This window comes from Gorilla gorilla, chromosome 4 (assembly GCF_029281585.2).
Source record: "Gorilla gorilla gorilla isolate KB3781 chromosome 4, NHGRI_mGorGor1-v2.1_pri, whole genome shotgun sequence".
NCBI classification, from domain to species: domain Eukaryota; kingdom Metazoa; phylum Chordata; class Mammalia; order Primates; family Hominidae; genus Gorilla; species Gorilla gorilla.
In genome coordinates, this window is record NC_073228.2 from 55,991,102 (window position 1) to 56,008,599 (window position 17,498).

At 49.1% G+C, this 17,498-nt stretch overlaps 1 protein-coding gene across 1 annotated transcript in view; it reads left to right on the plus strand.

Moving 5' to 3' along the window:
- Nucleotides 1–15,372, plus strand: part of LOC101135405 (uncharacterized) — a 29,990-nt gene extending 14,618 nt beyond the window's left edge. The window contains exon 2 of the mRNA XM_019028456.4: nucleotides 14,829–15,372. Coding sequence (XP_018884001.3) covers nucleotides 14,829–15,028 — 200 coding nt within the window. The 3' untranslated portion in view covers nucleotides 15,029–15,372. The remainder of the gene's footprint in view (nucleotides 1–14,828) is intronic.
- Nucleotides 15,373–17,498: the final 2,126 nt, after the last annotated feature.

The following is a 17,498-nucleotide window of genomic DNA, read 5'->3' on the forward strand; positions in this document are numbered from 1 at the left end:
AGGCTTTAAGACTTGGGACTCTTTCAACCTAATCTTCTCCACATCTCTCCTCTTCTTCACCATCCACTGTGGTCAGGTCTTCTGCAGCCTGAGAGAACAAATGGGAGTAGGGTTCCCCTCCCTCTAAAGCATATATTGGGCTGACAAAAAACTCAAGAACAAACTTCCTTCTTTTTTATTTTTTTGAGAGAAGGTCTTGCTCTGTCACCCAGGCTAGAGTGCAGTGGCATTATCATGGCTCCAACTCATGGGCCCAACCTATCCTCCCACCTCAGCCTCCCAGGTAGCTGGGACCACAGGAACATGCCACCACACCTGGCTAATTTTTAAATTTTTTATAGAGATGTCTCCCTATGTTACCCAGGCTGGTCTTGAACTCCTGGGGTCAATCAATCCTCCTGCCTTAGACTCTCAAAGTGCTCGGATTACAGGTGTGAGCCACCGTGCCCAGACTGCAAACTTCCTTCTTGTAGAGGGAACAGCAGAGCCTTGGGCCCCTTCCAGTCCCTGGCACAGACCTGGCTCACTCTTCAGAGAACATTCTCCCATAAATCCAGTCCACAGTCAGGTAGCTATCCTGGTTGCCTTTCACTCATGGTGTGACTCAGAGCAAGTCACTTCACCATTCTGAGTCACACCTTCCAGATCCACCTCCAGACCTGGGGGCTCTGTGGAAGGTGAGGCTTGGCGGAGGTGGTGGCAAGCGGAGCCCTCTTGAACTCCTGTTTGGTGTAATAGCTCAGGGCTGGGCAGGAGGAGATGAGACTTGGTTTTGCCCCTAAACCTAACTCAAGTTACATAAAGATTCTTCAAAAAGCAGGCAAGGCAGGGCTTGGTAAGATCCCTGCTGAGCCCGTGAGAGGCGGAGAGCCAGGGCAGAGGCAGCTTAAGTAGCAGTTCTTCCCTGATCCCCTGACTGTGTAATCCAGTTGCTCAGAGAATGGAAAATCCCTTTCGCCTCCCCTGGTCCCCTCCCCCACAAAGGCCTCCTAATAGGCCTGCCAGCTTTGGGGTGCTAATCTGCCCAGACATCACTCTGTGAGCAGGTTGCCCAGGGTTCCAATCCCAGCCACCCCACAGTGGGAGATGGGGAAGGCTGGGCGGGGAGTGGTTCTGGGGAGTTGAGTGTGGGGGATTGCCTGCTCTCTGGCCTGCCCAGAAGATCAGAGAAACAAACAGGCTCTGTGCTGAAAGAAACTTTGGGGATGGAGACAGGGCACAGGATTGGAGGGAGGTGGGCAGCAGGGCTGGGTCCCCTGGCAGAGGTGCCTTGGGCAGGGCTTATTATGAAACAGTCCCTGTCACTTCATTCGCCAAGCTCCTTTCATTTTTATTTAAAAAGGGCCCCCTCTCCAGCAACTTCACCTCCCCACCCCCTACACTTTCACTCATCCATCCACTGAGCCGCTGACAGCTGCCCTGCGGGTGAACTCCTGATCCTCCCGCGGCTGGGGCTGGAGCGATACTGGAGGGGCTCAGGCCAGATCACTGCCCCCCTCCAGCCCTCCACCCTCACCTCCCAACACACTCACTCACTCCCTCCAGATAGGCCCACCTCCGGTCCCCTGAGTCAGCCAGAGAGAGAAGAATACGAAGGAGGTGACAAAGCAGAAAAAAGGACCGGGTGGAGGATGAAAAGACATAAATGAAGAGTGGAGAAGAGGAAGAAGAAATCAGAGAGGCTAAAAATCAAACAGTGAAGGAGGAAAAGGGAGGAACTGGAGAAGGAAGGAAAGAGAGGAGGAAATGAAGTACAAGGAGAAGATGGAAAAGCAAGAGGAGAAAGGAAAGAAGGAAGGAGGGAGAGAGAGGGCAGAGGCTGGAAGGCTGGAGCCCAAGCCCAAGCTATCATCCTTAATAGCTGAAGATGCTGAAGGGAGGGGAAAAAGCAGGGTTGGGGAGGACTGGCGGGAGGAGGAGACCGCACAGGCAGGAAGGGAAGTACGAGGTTGCTCCAGGTATGAAGCATGAGCCTGGATGGAGCCTCACCCACCCAGCTCCCAGCTCTGGAAACACAGCCCTCCCTCTGGACGAAGGTCCCTCGGTGCAATGCCGCAGACTGTGTCCACGGCCATGCAGGCTGCAGGCAGAGGAATCTCTCACTTGGGGTGGTCAGAGTTGTGGGACCGGTTGGATGGAGCCCTACACTCTCTTCCTAGGATGGCAACAGCGTCCGCCCCAGGCTGCATGACCATGCCAGTTTCAGCTGGCTTCACCGCCTGCAGCGTCTGGGTCCTGCCTGCTCCCTTTGGTTACAGTTAGAAATTTCTCCTGATTTGAGATTTTATCTTATAATGGACTGGGCCTTAAAGACCAAGTACTTTCCACCTCCTCATTTTATAGATGCGAAACAGGCCTGGAGAGGGGAAGAAACTTGTTTACAGTCACATTGTGAGTTAATGGGGAGCTCTGCCTTTCTAAGCTCAAAGACCAAGGCTGAGACAATAGCCAGAGAGGACAAGGGAGTGTGGTGTCTCTGCAGAGGGCTCAGCATTTGATTCCCTCTGCTGGGAACACGGCCACAGCATTTTATATCCTAGATGAGAGAAAACATTTGTGGCTACGATAGTTCCCATATTTTAAGTACCTACGATACACCGGCTTTGGCATACATTATTCTCAATAACTCCTCATACATATCCTGTCATGTAGATATTCCATGTCCTGCATTTACAGAGAAATAAACCAAGGCCCAGAGAGGTTGAGTAACTTGTCTGAGGTCACACAGCTAGGAATTTGAGCCGGGATTTGCTCAAAGCTCATGCTGAATCTCTTATGTCATGCTGTCTCTTGGGTGTCCATAGCCAACACTCTTCTTCCCTACCTCATTCCTACCCCACCACCCCATGCATAGCCCAGGGATTAAATCTGAGACGTCCTCATGGCAGCTGGAATATTGCCAGGGAGAACGCAGCTGGGTGGACCTGACCATGTCTCCTCATCTCCCCTCAAAGACCCCACAAAGACAAGGGGAAGGTCCCCTGAGACTCTGTATGATTTATCTGATGATATTGTTATTTTATGGGACGGGCCAAAGAGGTGTCAGGAAGCAAGTTCGCTGTAAATCTCTTTTCTCTGTTCCCTTTCCCTCTGCCCGTCCCCTCCTGGGATTTATGGTGAAATCTGTTCAGAGCTAGGGACTTGGGGCTTTGGGTTCAGGCTTGGGGTGGTACGGCAAGGGACCATACATCTTCCTTCTCTGGGATCTGCTAAAAGTGTGCTACCCACACCCCATCACGAGCTGCAGCATTGAGTCCACAAAGCCCTTATTAAGATCCCATGGCACTCGAATAGCTCTGCAGACAGAACACATGACTTGCAGTGGAGATGTGTTATCTGGACCCACCCATAGGCTGGTGGCCCATGTGTGGCCCCCTCACTGGTGGGCATGAGTTTCTGAATCCAGCCAGGAACCTGGGAGCAGAGCCCACCTGGGAGCAGATGTGTGACCCCCACACAATAGCTCTGAGGCCAGGAAGAAGTGGCGGGGCTGGGGGTGCTCCTCACGGAGTGGCAGGTCAGGGGCTAGCTGGAAAGGAACCTGCTTCTGGGTCCTTTTTGAGATGGGGGTGCACAGGAAGGAAGGCAGCTTGAAATTTGCTCGCTGCCCCAGGGCAGGCAGGCTCAAAGCGACCGGCCCTGCAAACACTGCTGTGGGCTCTGTCACTGGGGGTGAACACTAGGGGTCACACACTTGAGAGGGCAGATGAAGGCTGGGCACCCTATCCACCTTCACACTTCTGCCCTCCTCGGGGGCTTTCACATCTGCAAATGCTGGGCTGATTGTCCTGAGCTGAGCTTGTCCAGTCAGAGGCCAGTATGTGCTGGTTGCCGCCAGAGGCCTAGAGACAGCTCAGTCCAGGGAGGGAAGAGACAGGAATGAGAGGAGGGCAGAGGAGGGGAAGAGGAGGGAAAGGAGGAGTTAAGAAGGGGAGGGGAGGAGCAGGAAGAAGAAAGGAGGAGATGCTAGCAAAAGCCTTTCCTGACCTGCCCCCACCCAGACCTCTCCTCCACTGTGATGAGAAATCTTGTCTCATTACAGCTCCTTAGAGGGTGCTAGTGTGGCCTCCCACCCACGGTGGCCTCCAGTATTCATGAGCCAGTTGTTGCAGAGGAATTTCTTCAAACAGCCCACGGCCTCTGGATGATGTGTCTTGAGCACCCATGACTCCCCACAGTCCCAAGTCCAGTGTGCAGAATCTTAGGGAGGGCTGGGTGAATCCTGGCTAAATGAATACAGAGAAAAGAAAAGGGGAGAAAAGAAAAGAGTGGATACCAGATGTCTCCCCCATCCCGTCCTCACCCTGCTCATCTCCTGACTGCCTGAACCAGGGCTGTGCTGTGTCTCCAGTTAAATATATGGAATTATCTATTACAATACTTTGATATTTATTACATTGATTTCGCTTTAAATGCTTTGTAAATCATAGCAAAAAATAATGGCCTTCTAACAGAGAGTCATATACCGTGATCAACTGGAAGAAAGTCGGCATTGTAATTTAAAATAAAAAAAAATCCTTATGTGAGTCTCTCGTTTAAATTAAGAGACAGGACGTGATTCAAATAATAAGGCCCAAGTGAGGCTGGTTTTTCTTGGCAAATTAGTAGAGGTTTTAACTGGAACTGAAAAGGTGTTAAGGTGGAACACTGACCTTATTAGACCTTAATTATTTTCTGTTGTTACGTTCCTGGAGCCGAGGGTTTTTTTTTTTTTCTTCCAAAGTGGCCATGTTAAACCTCATCTCAGGAACTTTGGCTTTAGAGGGATATCACTTCTCAAGAGGCATTAGTGGGATAAAAAGCAGACACTTTGCCAGTGTCCCTTTTCTCCACCCTCGAGTTTCATGGGCACCCATAATTGCTGGTTTGGAGGCAATGTTCTTGTCATTGAAAGCTGAGAATTTGCCCCACTCATGTCCCTGATTCCTTTAGCTTTTTACCTGTGGCCTTCCTAGTGGTAGCCTCCTCTCCCTGGATCTAGCTTCAGCCCAGGCTGATGGAGCCAGCATCCACCTGGCCAAGAGAGAGGAGAGGGATGCGTGTGTGTGTGTGTGTGTGTGTGCATGTGTGTGCATGTGTGTGTGTGTGTGTGCACGCATGTGCATGTGTGTGCTGATTGGTGGGACACAGTGGGCAGCATTTTCCTCACCATGTACTGCAATCTTCCTATTCCATGGCCAGAATTGGCTGATCATCAGTCCCAAAGCTGACCAGGCCGAGACCAAGATGCCCACAGCACTTAGAGATAAAAAATGGAGCAAATGCCACCCCCTTTAAGTGGAAATCATGCAAGTCAATGGCCTAGCACTGTGCCTGGCCCAGGGAGGCCTCCAACCGTGGTAGTTTTATTTTTGCTGGGAGGAAGAGCACTCAGCAGAGTGTTCTTTTCACTTGCTTCCAGTCTCCCTCCCACATGCCCTGCTGGCCCTGGGGTGGGGTGCAGCGGTAGGGAAGAAAGAGCGAGCCCCAAGAGTCCTCAGGACAGACATCTATTCTGCAGCCACATGCCCCTCCCTGAAGATAACCCACTTGAGCTCTTTTTACTAAACACCATTGGCTCCCGTCCTCCCCCTGGCCTCCAAATCGACTTTGGTCTGATCAGGGTGATGGAGAACTTTTTCTGAGGCTGGGTCTCTTGGGGACCATGTCTGGTGGTTCATCACTATCCCAGGGAAGGTAGGGGTGGGGGTGGAAGATGACGTCGAATCAGTGAGAAAGGTCTGAGAGTGAGCAGGACCCGTTAGGCCATCACAGGTGGGACAGCTCCCCCAAGGAGGAGGAAAACCAAGGCTTTCTATGGTTGCCTATCAGCGGAGAAGTGGGGCCAGCACTCTGCAGAGGACCTCCAAAATCCTAGAACATCAGGTCGAAAAGGTTTTAGGGCCATCTCAGCATACCCCCTTGCTTTGTGGAAGAGGATGCTGAGGCAATCTGAAATGATCAAACACCCTGCGTGAGTATCCAAGAGTGGGGGCAGTGTTGAGATGGCAAAGGAGGGGACGCAAGAGCTATGGGTGCTGTGGCCTCTGACCTGGAGGCAATCTTATTCCAGCTGAAGGGGCCCTGGTGCCTCAACATGCAAGACCCACCTTCAGTTTTGGCATAAGTGGGTGAATCCCTGCTTCTGGCCAGTTGGGGTGACCCTTTCTGGATCCCAGTGACATCTTTCATCACCCAGAAAGGCCACACGGATGAAGGAGGGCATGCTGGGAGGAGTCAGATGTCTGGGCTTCAGCCCTGCATGATGCAGGGAGCACTCCCCCTTTCTTTTTTTTATTATTATTATTGTTTATTATACTTTTAAGTTCTAGGATACATGTGCAGACTGTGCAGCTTTGTTACACAGGTATACACGTGCCATTGTGGTTTGCTGCACCCATCAACCCATCATCTACATTAGGTATTTCTCCTAATGCTATCCCTCCCCTGGCTTCCTACCCCCCGACAGGCCCTGGTGTGTGTTGTTCCCCTCCCTGTGTTCATGTATTCTCACTGTTCAACTCCCACTTATGAGTGAGGACATGCGGTGTTTGGTTTCCTGTTCCTGTGTGAGTTTGCTGAGAATGATGGTTTCCAGCTTCATCCATGTCCCTGCAAACAACATGAACTCATTTTTTTTATGGCTGTGTAGTATTCCATGGTGTATATGTGCCACATTTTCTTTACCCAGTCTATCATTGATGGGCATTTGGGTTGGTTCCAAGTCTTTGCTATTGTGAACAGGGCTGCAATAAGCATACGTGTGCATGTGTCTTTATAGTAGAAACACTCCCCCTTTCTAAACCAGGTTCCTCCTGGACCCACTTTCCTAACCCAGCGTGTGGCTGATGAGAATTTGCTGGGAGGCTAGTCACGCAATAGCTTTGTAGACTGTGAAGTGCCGCACAGGTAGGAGGGACTGTCGTGGCCAGCCCGGATAGCCAACCCAGACGTCGAGAGGAGGACTTAATCAGACATTCATTTGCCAGCCCAGAGTGATCTTCTGGCTTTTACTTCCCTCTTTTCTTTTCTTTTTTTCTGTTAATAGTTTTTTATTTATTTTATTTATTTGTTTTTTATTATTATACTTTAAGTTCTAGGGTACATGTGCACAATGTGCAGGTTTGTTACATATGTATACATGTGCCATGTTGGTTTGCCGCACCCTTGCCTCCCTCTTTTCTACCTTCCTTGTGGCTTAACTCCAAACTCTGCCCCACCAGGGAATGGGACAAGGGAAGGAGCTTAATCTTCCCCATAATATGCCTCTGAGATAGGTATCAGCATACCCATGTTATAGATAAATAAACCGAGGCCAAGAGAGATTAAATAACCCTACCCTACGGCTGCTGAGAGGCAGCACTAGGATATGAACCCAAGTCACTCTGACTCTAGATACATCCGAATCCCAAGGTGGGAGGTAATAGTACACGGTGGAATGTGAGCTACACAAGAGCCAGGATTCATTGACGATTTGTTCACTCCTGTATCCCCAGCCCCTGAAGCAGCACCTGACACTGTCTACAGTCAATATTTTAAAATAATACATATTGGCTAGGTGCGGTGGCTCACACTTGTAATCCCAGCAATTTGGGAGGCTGAGGTGGGCGGATCACCTGAGGTCAAGAGTTCAAGACCAGCCTGGCCAATATAGTGAAACCCTGTCTCTACTAAAAATACAAAAGCTTAGCCAGGCATGGTGGCGGGCACCTGAAATCCTAGCTACTTGGGAGACTGAGGCAGGAGAATCGCTTGAACCTGGGAGGGAGAGGTTGTAGTGAGCCGAGATCACGCCACTGCACTCCAGCCTGGGCATGACAGAGAGAGACTCTGTCTCTAAAATAAATTAATGAATATCAACATTAATGTAAAAGTTTGGTGTAGCCAAAGTGACTAGGAATAAAAAAGTTATTGGGAGCTATATCTTACATCCCCGTTTTACAGAGGGTTCTGTGTGGTGGATAATTTGAGGTGGCATTTCTTTTTAAAGATAGAGGTGGGGTCTTGCGACATTGTCCAGGCTAGTCTTGCTCTCCTGGCTTGAAGTGATTCTCCCGAATGGGCCTCCCAAAGTGCTGGGATTACAGGTGTGAGCCACGGAGCTGGGATTACATGTGTGAGCCGCTGGGTTGGCTAGGGGTAGCAGTTGACTGTTCATGGTAGCGGTTTCTCTAGCCATGGCAGAGGTTTGGGCCTCAGAGAGTAGTTGAGTAAAAAAGAAATAGCGTTAGCAGTGAAGTAAAATCTCTGTGGACATATATAGATTATATTAAAATTACGTCATAGAGGCAAATCCTACTTTGCCCCTTGGTAGGCCCCTTGGGAAGACCTTACGGAGAAGAGAACACTGCATGCTTTAAAAAAAACCATTACAGCCTTTAATTTTATATATTTAAAGATATTGGACCTTGATGCAAGGAAACCAACTTTTAATTCATCCTGTTTATTTATTTATTTTGAGACAGAGTCTCACTCTATCGCCCAGGCTGGAGTACAGTGGCATGCTCTCTGCTCACTGCAACCTCCACCTTCCAGGTTCAAGCGATTCTCCTGCCTCAGCCTCCCGAGTAGCTGGGATTACAGGCACGCACCACCACGCCAGGTTAATTTTTGTATTTGTAGTAGAGATGGGGTTTCACCATGTTGGCCAAGCTGGTCTCGAACTCTTGACTTCGGGTGATCCGCCCACCTTGGCCTCCCAAAGTGCTGGGATTACAGGCATGAGCCACCGTGCCCAGCCCCCAATTTTATTTTTACTGAGCACCTACTATGTGCCATGCACTGGGTTAAGCCCTGGCAGTTTCAGAGATGTCCAAGGGATGGCCCTCAGCTCTAAAGAGCATCTCAAGGCCAGGGCCCTTAGGGAGCCCTCCCTAGGGAGAGCCAGGGGCAGAAGGGCATGCTCAGGGGCTCGCTCTGCCCAGTGTGGCTCTGTCCGCTTTCATTCCGGGTGGGTGGGAGGGTCAGCTTCCTGCAAGAGATCAGTCTGGGGCGTCTCTCTCCTGTCTCTCCCTCACCTTCCACACTCCACCCCCTCCTCTGGCTGATTGAAAAGGTGCAAGGGGGAATCTGAGAGATTCTGTGCTGTTTGTTTTGGGTTCAATGGAATCTCATTTACACGTGTTAATTACAACTAATTGGCACTAATTGGATGAACAGGAAACCTCTGGGAGCACTCATACCTTTAATTTGTAGTAAATATCATTAATTAACATATGCTAATTAGAGCCAATTAACATTGATTAAGGGTTGCCAGCTACTTGGAAAGTACAACTCTGTGTCCTCCTCCCTTGATTGTCTGAAGTCAGCACAAAATATGATACATGAAGTCTGAGGGGAGGAGAAGATGGCACATGGAATCGGGTGGCGTCTCCCAGTGGAGGGCATCATGGCTCCAGCAGCCCTCACCCAAGCTGGGCACTTAGAGGATGGCACCACCCTCACCTTCCCCAGGGAAAAGGGGTCTACAGGGGAAGGGCCCTGTGAGATTAGCACTTCTCAGGGAGTGGGAAGGAGAGATGGTGGGAGGTTCTGGGTGCTGAGATGTTCTCCCTTTTGCCTGGCCCCCAGATGGCAGACCCAGCCAGGGTGGGTTGAAACAGGACTGGAGGTCAGCTGGTGGGGAGACCGGGGCCACTGAGAGCAAGGAATGTTTGGGACTCCTCCTCCAGAGATGAGTGGTGGTGAGCTACCCACTGCCCATTGACCCAGTACCATCTGGCATGGGGCGTATGTGTGTGGCCAATTGGAGTGACCCTTTCTGGATCCCAGTAACATCTCTCATCATCCAGAAAGGCCACACAGATGAAGGAGGGCATGCCAGGAGGAGTCAGAGGGGCATGTGTGTGTGTGTGTGTGTGTGTGTGTGTGTGTGTGTGTGCGCGCGTGCGCACAAAGCCTCCTCCATCTGACATGGATGTATGAATGGGGATATATCTCCTCCATCTGACACGAGGTGCATAGATGATAGGACCACCTCTGTCAGACATCTCCTTTGAGAGTTTTGAGATATTTTTTACTGAAGACTAGGATGCTATTCAAACTTCCCGGGGGCGGGGGGGGTGTCAGTTAAAAAAAAAAATCATTTGCCCAGGAGCCAGAATGCTTTTAGTTTCCACTTTCAGTTCTGTTACTAACTAGTTATGGGACCCTTGGGATTCATTTTAAAAATGTATACATTGTTTTATTTTAGTCTAATTACAAGAGAAATAAATGTTTATGGCAAACCTCACCCTCTCCATTGCTTCCTTCTGTAATGGGCATCTGAGGCCCCACCCTTCCTCTTCTATAATATTCACCTTGTCGTTTTGTGTTCAATGTCCATCTTCATCAAGAGGCTGTGAGTTTCCCGAAGACAGGGTTTAAGTCTGTCTTGTTCATTGTGCTATTTCATGGACACTAAAAATACTTGCTGGCTAGGTGTGGTGGTTCATGCCTGTAATCTGAGCACTTTGGGAGGCCGAGGTGGGAGAATTGCTTGTGTCCAGGAGCTCAAGATCAGCCTGGGCAACATAGAGAGACCTTGTCTCTATAAAAAATAAAAAATTAGCTGGGTTCAGTGGTGCATACCTGTGGTCCCAGCTACTCGGGAGGCTGAGGTGGGAGGATCACTTGAGCCTGGGAGGTCAAGGCTGCAGTGAGCTGAGATCATGCCACTGCACTCCAGCCTGGGCAACTGTGAGACCTTGTCTTCATAAAATTAAAAATAAATAAAAATAAAAATATTTATTGCATGAATGAGTGAATGAATGAGTAAAACAAAAACCATCTGTATTTTCTACCACCACAGAGAAAAATGACATTTGGCATTTGGGATGTGTGTGTGTATGTGTTTGTGTGTGTGTGTGTATATATATATATATATATATATATATATATAAATAAAACATGTTATATGTAAAGTACACACACACACACACACACACACACACACACACACACACACACGGCTGTCCCAAAAGGCTTAGTGTAGTTTTTGCTTTAATAACTTCAAAAGTGTAAATGCTACAAACTTTAAAGAACAAAAAAATCTAAAACCTTAATAATTTCAAATTATTATACACTTAGCATTGCGCCCTCCAGAAAGGCTGAAATTGTTTACAGTTCTGTTAGCACTGGATGAGAATGTGGGTTCCTCAGATTCCAGCCAGCCCTGGGCACTGCTTCTCTCTTTGAGCCACCAGGTAAGTCATTAAGCCCTTTTACTCATCTGCGGAATGGGGCCAGTGACATCAGCACTACTTAACCCTCCTGGTCTCTCATGTGGGAGAATGGGGGTGATTTTGTGACCCAGAGACAGGAGTGTTTGTTCTTCAAGAGATTTGAGTGTTATAGCTCCCAGATTTGAGCTGCTGGCTCTGATGAAAAGAGATGGGGGCCTGGGTGGGACAGAACTTGGAGAAACCTCACCTCCAAGGGAACCTCTGTGGGTAGGTCTTCATTCACCTAACTCAGAGAAATAGGGCTTTCCTGGAGGGGTTTGGGGTTCAGGACAAGGCAAATCATAAAGACTGGAAAAGTCCCCCCATAGCACCACACAGGGTAAAGTGAGTTAAGACCCTTTGCTGTGGGACAGGCCCTCTTCTATATTCTTACATGCTTTCATTCCTTTAATCTTCCCACAACCCAATGATGTAGGTTACTAGTATTAACCCATTTTGCAGATGAGGAAACTGAGGCTCGGACAGGTTAATTAACATGCCCTAGGTCACACAGCCACCAAGTGGCAGGGCTTCGATGTGAATGGAAGTTTAGAGCCTGTGCTGCCTGCTGTGTACTGCACCCTCCCTTACACCCACCTCTGGTTTGAGGAAGCTGTGGCTCCTGGGGTGGAAGCCCCAAGGTGAGGAGCCCCCTGCCGCCTAGGTCCCAGCAGCACTGCTGCCTGAGTCCAAGTGGACCCCCGTTCCCAGCTCCTTCCCCATGGAAATCTGAGGTCTGAGGGAGAGCTGCTGGCGAGGTTCACAGCAGCTTAATTACCAAAGTAATTTTAATTTGTTTGTGTTAATTGAAATCTCATTAAGCAAGTAATTTACTCCAACACAGCTTAGGAGTCCACAGTTCCATGGGTGAGGAGGCTAAAGGGGTTTTTAGAACTTGCCTTCATCTGGGGACTGTGCCTCTTACCTGATCCTGTGGCCTGTGTGCCTCTGAGTGTGTGTGTGCATGGGCTTCCCACAGAAGGGTCCCCCAAGGGGACCAGAAGCACCCTTTCTCCTTCTTTGCCCATGCCCCCCTGCCCCACTGCCACAGGGCTCTAGACCTTCCCTGCCTTGCCTTGTTCCCTGGAGTGATGAGGAAAAAATGAACCTGAGCTGCCCCTCTGCAGTGGATGTGTGTACCCAGGTGTGTGGCACGTGGTGCAGACACACACAGATACCATTTCGTATTCACTTATTTTCGTGCCAAGTGCTGTTCTAGGCACCAAAGGTGCTGGGAGAAAAATGGGTCTTCACTTCCTATAGTAAATAGCTCCTTTGCCCCAAATGGTCTTGGGGACAGAGGTCATCCAGGAAAGAGGCAGTTTCTGGGCTGGCTTCTCCCCCATCTCAGCCTATACAAGTACCCCCACCTCTCAAGATCATGTTGTGGCCACTTCTCCAAAGAGCATTAATTCCCTGCGTCCTCCAGATGCACTGCCTTTCTCCTCGGTGTGTTTCTTCTGAGTTGTGTGGGTCCCCCCTCTGGATTCATTCTTCTGTGTACCAGAGAGACGTGCTTCTCTTGCTAGCTGGACTGAAGCACTGTGAGGCAGAGAACTTGCTTTATTTATCCAACCTGAGACGCAGAAGACAGAAATTCTTCCAAACCTGTGCCTTACAGGTGCTGTTCAACTATTGTGCAGCAAATGAGTGGATGAGTTGTGTCCTGCCCCTCCTTTAGAATGCAGCTGAAATGACACTTTTTTGGCAGGGGACGGCGGCGCACAACTAAGATTTGTAAGCACTGTTTTTTTAAATTGTGGTAGAATACACATAACATAAAATTTACCATTTTCCACCATTTTAAAGTGTTTAGTTCAGTGGCATTAAGTACATTCACATTGTTATGCAACCATCACCAGTGTCCATCTCCAGAGCTTTCTCATCGTCCCAAATTGAAACCCTGTACCCATTAAGCAATAACTCCCCATCTTTCCTCCCCCAGCTTCTGGCAACCACCCTTTTACTTCTTTCTCCATGAATTTCAGTCCTCTTGTACTTCATGGAAGTGGAACCCTGCCACGTTAATCCTTTTGTGTCTAGCTTAGTTCTGAAATGGCACTTTTTTTTTTTTTTTGAGATGGAGTTTCTCTTTGTCACCCAGGCTGGAGTGCAGTGGCGAGACCTTGGCTCACTGCAACCTCCACCTCCCAGGTTCAAGCGATTCTCCTGCTCGGCCTCCTGAATAGCTGGGATTACAGGCGCCCACCACCATGCCCGGCTAATTTTTTGTATTTTTAGTAGAGACGGGGTTTTGCCATGTTGGGCAGGCTGGCCTCGAACTCCTGACCTCGTGCTCCACCGCCCTTTGCCTCCCAAAGTGTTGGAATTACAGGCGTGAGCCACCGTGCCTGGCCGTCACTTTTAAAGGGAGGTCTTTTCTGAACTCTGGACTCTGTCAGTTCACCTGTCACATGTTCCTGGGTCCCCTTCCATTACTCTCTCATGCAGCACAAGTCCTTGCCATTGTCTTCCTTCCCCAACTGTAATCTCCAATAGGGCAGAGGACACGTGGCTTCTTTCGGGCTGGGGTCCTGGCTTAGATGTGATGGTTTTCAACAGGGTGTTTCACAGTGGGGCCACCACAGGCATTTGGGGAGGCCAATTTTTTTTTTTTTTTAAATTGAGACAGGGTCTCACTCTGTAGCCCATGCTAGAGTGCAGTGGCAAGAACACAGCTCACTGCAGCCTTGACCTCCTGAACTCAAGGGGATCCTCTTGCTTCAGCCTCTTGAGTAGCTGGGACTACAGGTGCACACCAACATGCCTGGCTAATTGGTTTATTGTTATTATTATTTGTAGAAATGGAGTCTCACCATGTTGCCCAGGCTAGTCTTGAACTCCTGGGCTCAAGCAACAGGAAGGCCAATTCTTCCTTGAATGGGACTGTGTGGGCCATTTAGCATTCCTGGCCTTGCTTATTCAGTGCCCGTAGCATCCCCCAAATAATTGTGACAACCCAAACATACCCTCCACATCTTCCTACCTTCCCTGGGTGGGGTGGGAGTTTGAAACTAGTACAATTGCCTGTACACTGCCTGGCACATAGTAGGGGCTCAGTGAGCGTATGTTGAAAAGGTGACTGAGAGCGTGTATGAGCTGTGCCTCTGACTTGGCTGGTGTTCCGAGATGGGCACATGCGCATGTAAGGCTGCGGCACATGCCGCTCCTCTGGCCTGTGCCCCTGGGTGTACTGTGCCAGCTGAGGATTCTGAGACCTGCTGTAGACCAGGACCCTGCTTCTCTGGAGTTCTGTCTGCATTGAGTGTCCACAATTTTTGTCTCTCCTCGTGGCCCCTGGCTGCCTCCTCCCTTTGCCCCTGACTATGGCCACTTGGTAGATTTCCAGGCCTGACATTTCGAACATGCAATGCCATATGTATTGCCACTCTCAGGTAATTATCACGTAAAATTAAGCTAGTCTTGTACATGAAACCAGCAATTAGCCAGGGATTGAAGGTCAGGGAGAGCTCGTTTATAGAGTCGCTAACAAAATGTTAAGTGGAAGTGTGTGTCAGATGGGCCAGGAGGCTGGATTAGCCGGGGTCGCAGCGGTGGGACTGGAGAGCTGGTGGAGACTCCTAGCTCTGTAGTACTGGGCACAGCGGGAGGAGCTGGGGATTTACAGCTCACACTTTTCTCTTCCAGCTCTCAATCTGGGGCATGACTTTGAAGGGAAGGTTGCTAAGCCTCCTAAATCCCGATACACACCAATGCCGTTTCCCCACTCATCTGGAAACCCGGTGGGTCCTGCCCAAACGCCTGTATGTCAATTCCACCTCCTGCTTGGCGACCCACCATGCCCACATTTTCCACTCAAGCCTTTCAGATCTGCTTTGGGCACCTGAAGACAGAGAGAATCATCTTTCAAGAGTCAGAAACTTTGCACGTGCCATTCCCTCTGCTTAGAATGCTTTTCCCTTTCTCCCAACTGCCTTATCATCAGCTTGGAAAAATATTTATTTTGGTTCCTAAAATCTCAGATATCACTTCTCCAGGAGCTTTCCCAGATGCCTCACTTGATTCCAGAAGGAGCTATCGCCACTTTGCCTGGCGAGTACGTTTTCACGGTTACACTTATACGCTATGGCAATTTATTGGTGATTTGTCTGTCTCCCCTACTCAATAGTGAATTATTCATCTATCTCTGGAAACCTGGAACTGCTCAATAAATGTATGTGGCATGAATATACATATTATTCTCTTCTGCCTTTTGTTTTTTTACACATTCTTCAAGGCCCTGCTCGGGCATCACCTCCTTTGTGTAGCTTTCCTGGATTCACTTCCCTGGTAGAACTAATTATGCCTTCTACATTCCCATGGCACTTTGTGTGTGATTTCATTACAACACTTGCCAAATCGCTTCATATTTCCTTATCGGTCTATCTGGGGCTACCACATTGCACAACTCCAGGGGACACAATTTGCATTAAATCAAGCAACGCAGAGATGGCACCTGTACCTGCCCACTAGGCAGTGACCTTCGGCAGAGCAAAGACCCCATGACTTTATTAACACCCTGCATACAATGTGCTTTTCTTGTCCACGTTAGTGTCCATTCAGAATAGGTATGCAATAAACATGCAGTGAACATATGTTTAATTATTCATCAGGGACAGGAGGTTCAGTGGAGAGAGCTCTAGAGTTGGAGACTGGGGATGTGGGTTCCAGTTCTAAATTGCTGTGCAGCCTTAGGTGAACCACTTAACCTTCCTGGTTCTCATCCTTTAAAATCAAGTCATATATGCTGAAGTGCCTAGGACAAAGTAGGTGCACAATGCATATCAGTTTCCCCCTTTTCTTCATCTGTAAAATGAGGAATTTTAATATTCCTCGTATTCTTCTTCTTTTTTTTTTTTTTGAGATGGAGTCTCACTCTGTCAGCCAGGCTGGGGTGCAGTGGCGTGATCTTGGCTCACTGCAACCTCCGCCTCCTGGGTTCAAGCGATTCTCCTGCCTCAGCCTCCTAAGTAGCTGGGACTACAGGTGCCTGCCACCATGCCCCGCTAATTTTTGTATTTTAGTAGAGACGGGGTTTCACCACATTGGCCAGGCTGGTCTTGAACTCCTGACCTCGTGATCCGCCCACCTCGGCCTCCCAAAGTGCTGGGATTACAGGGGTGAGCCACCACACGAGGCCTATTCCTTGTATTCTTGTAGAATGATGAGGTCTCAGGATTGGAAGGAGTTTTGAAAGGGATGTGGCCTAACCCTTGGCATCTTTGAGAGGTCGTCATCGAGTTCCGGTTTGTGCATCTCTGGTAATGAACTACTTCCTCACAAAATAGGCTATTCCACCTTCAGACAGCTCTGCCTTGAAAAGAGCTCTATTGTCTGACTCTTGGCTTCCAAGATTCTCCACCATACGGACTGGTTTTATATCATGAGGCTAGTCCCACTGCCTCAGATGATAGTCATAGACAGCGATCTGCTCTAGGCTCAAAGATGCCAGTTCTATTGCCATTCCTTATGTGACTTGATTTAAAACCCAGTCACCATCTTGGTTACCCTCTTCTGAGCTTGCCCCCCTTTGTCCAAAGACCTCTTAAGATGGAGCATCAGAAAAGGATAGGACTCTCACCTTCCTTTTCTAGAACGTGCACTTTTTTTTTTTTTTCCTGAGATGGAGTTTCACTCTTCTCACCCAGGCTGGAGTGCAATGGCGCGATCTCGGCTCACTACAACTTTTGCCTGCTGGGTTCAAGTGATTCTCCTGCCTTAGCCTCCCTAGTAGCTGGGACTGCAGGCGTGCATCACTACGTCCAGCTAATTTTGTATTTTTAGTAGAGACAAGGTTTCACCATGTTGGCCAGGGTGGTCTCAAACTCCTGACCTCAGATAATCCACCCGCCTCAGCCTCCCAAAGTGCTGGGATTACAGGTGTGAGACACTGTACCCAGCCAGAACATGTGCTTTTATTAATGGAACCCAAGATTGTGTTGTTGGCATCCATATACCTTTGTTTTTCTTTTTTCTTTTTTTGTTTTTGAGACTGAGTCTTGCTCTGTTGCCCCGGCTGGAGTGCAGTGGCACAATCTGGGCTCACTGCAACCTCCACCTCCCAGGTTCAAGTGATTCTCATGCCTCAGCCTCCCAAGTAGCTGGGATTACAGGAGCGTGCCACCATGCCTGGCTAATTTTTGTGTTTTTAGTAGAAGAGTTTCGCCATTTTGGCTGGGCTGGTCTCAAACTCATGACCTCAAATAATCCACCCACCTCGGCCTCCCAAAGTCCTGGGATTACAGGTGTGAGCCACTGCACCAGCCTATATCTCTTTCAATCCTAACAAACATTTCACCATAAGGAGGCAAAGTGCAT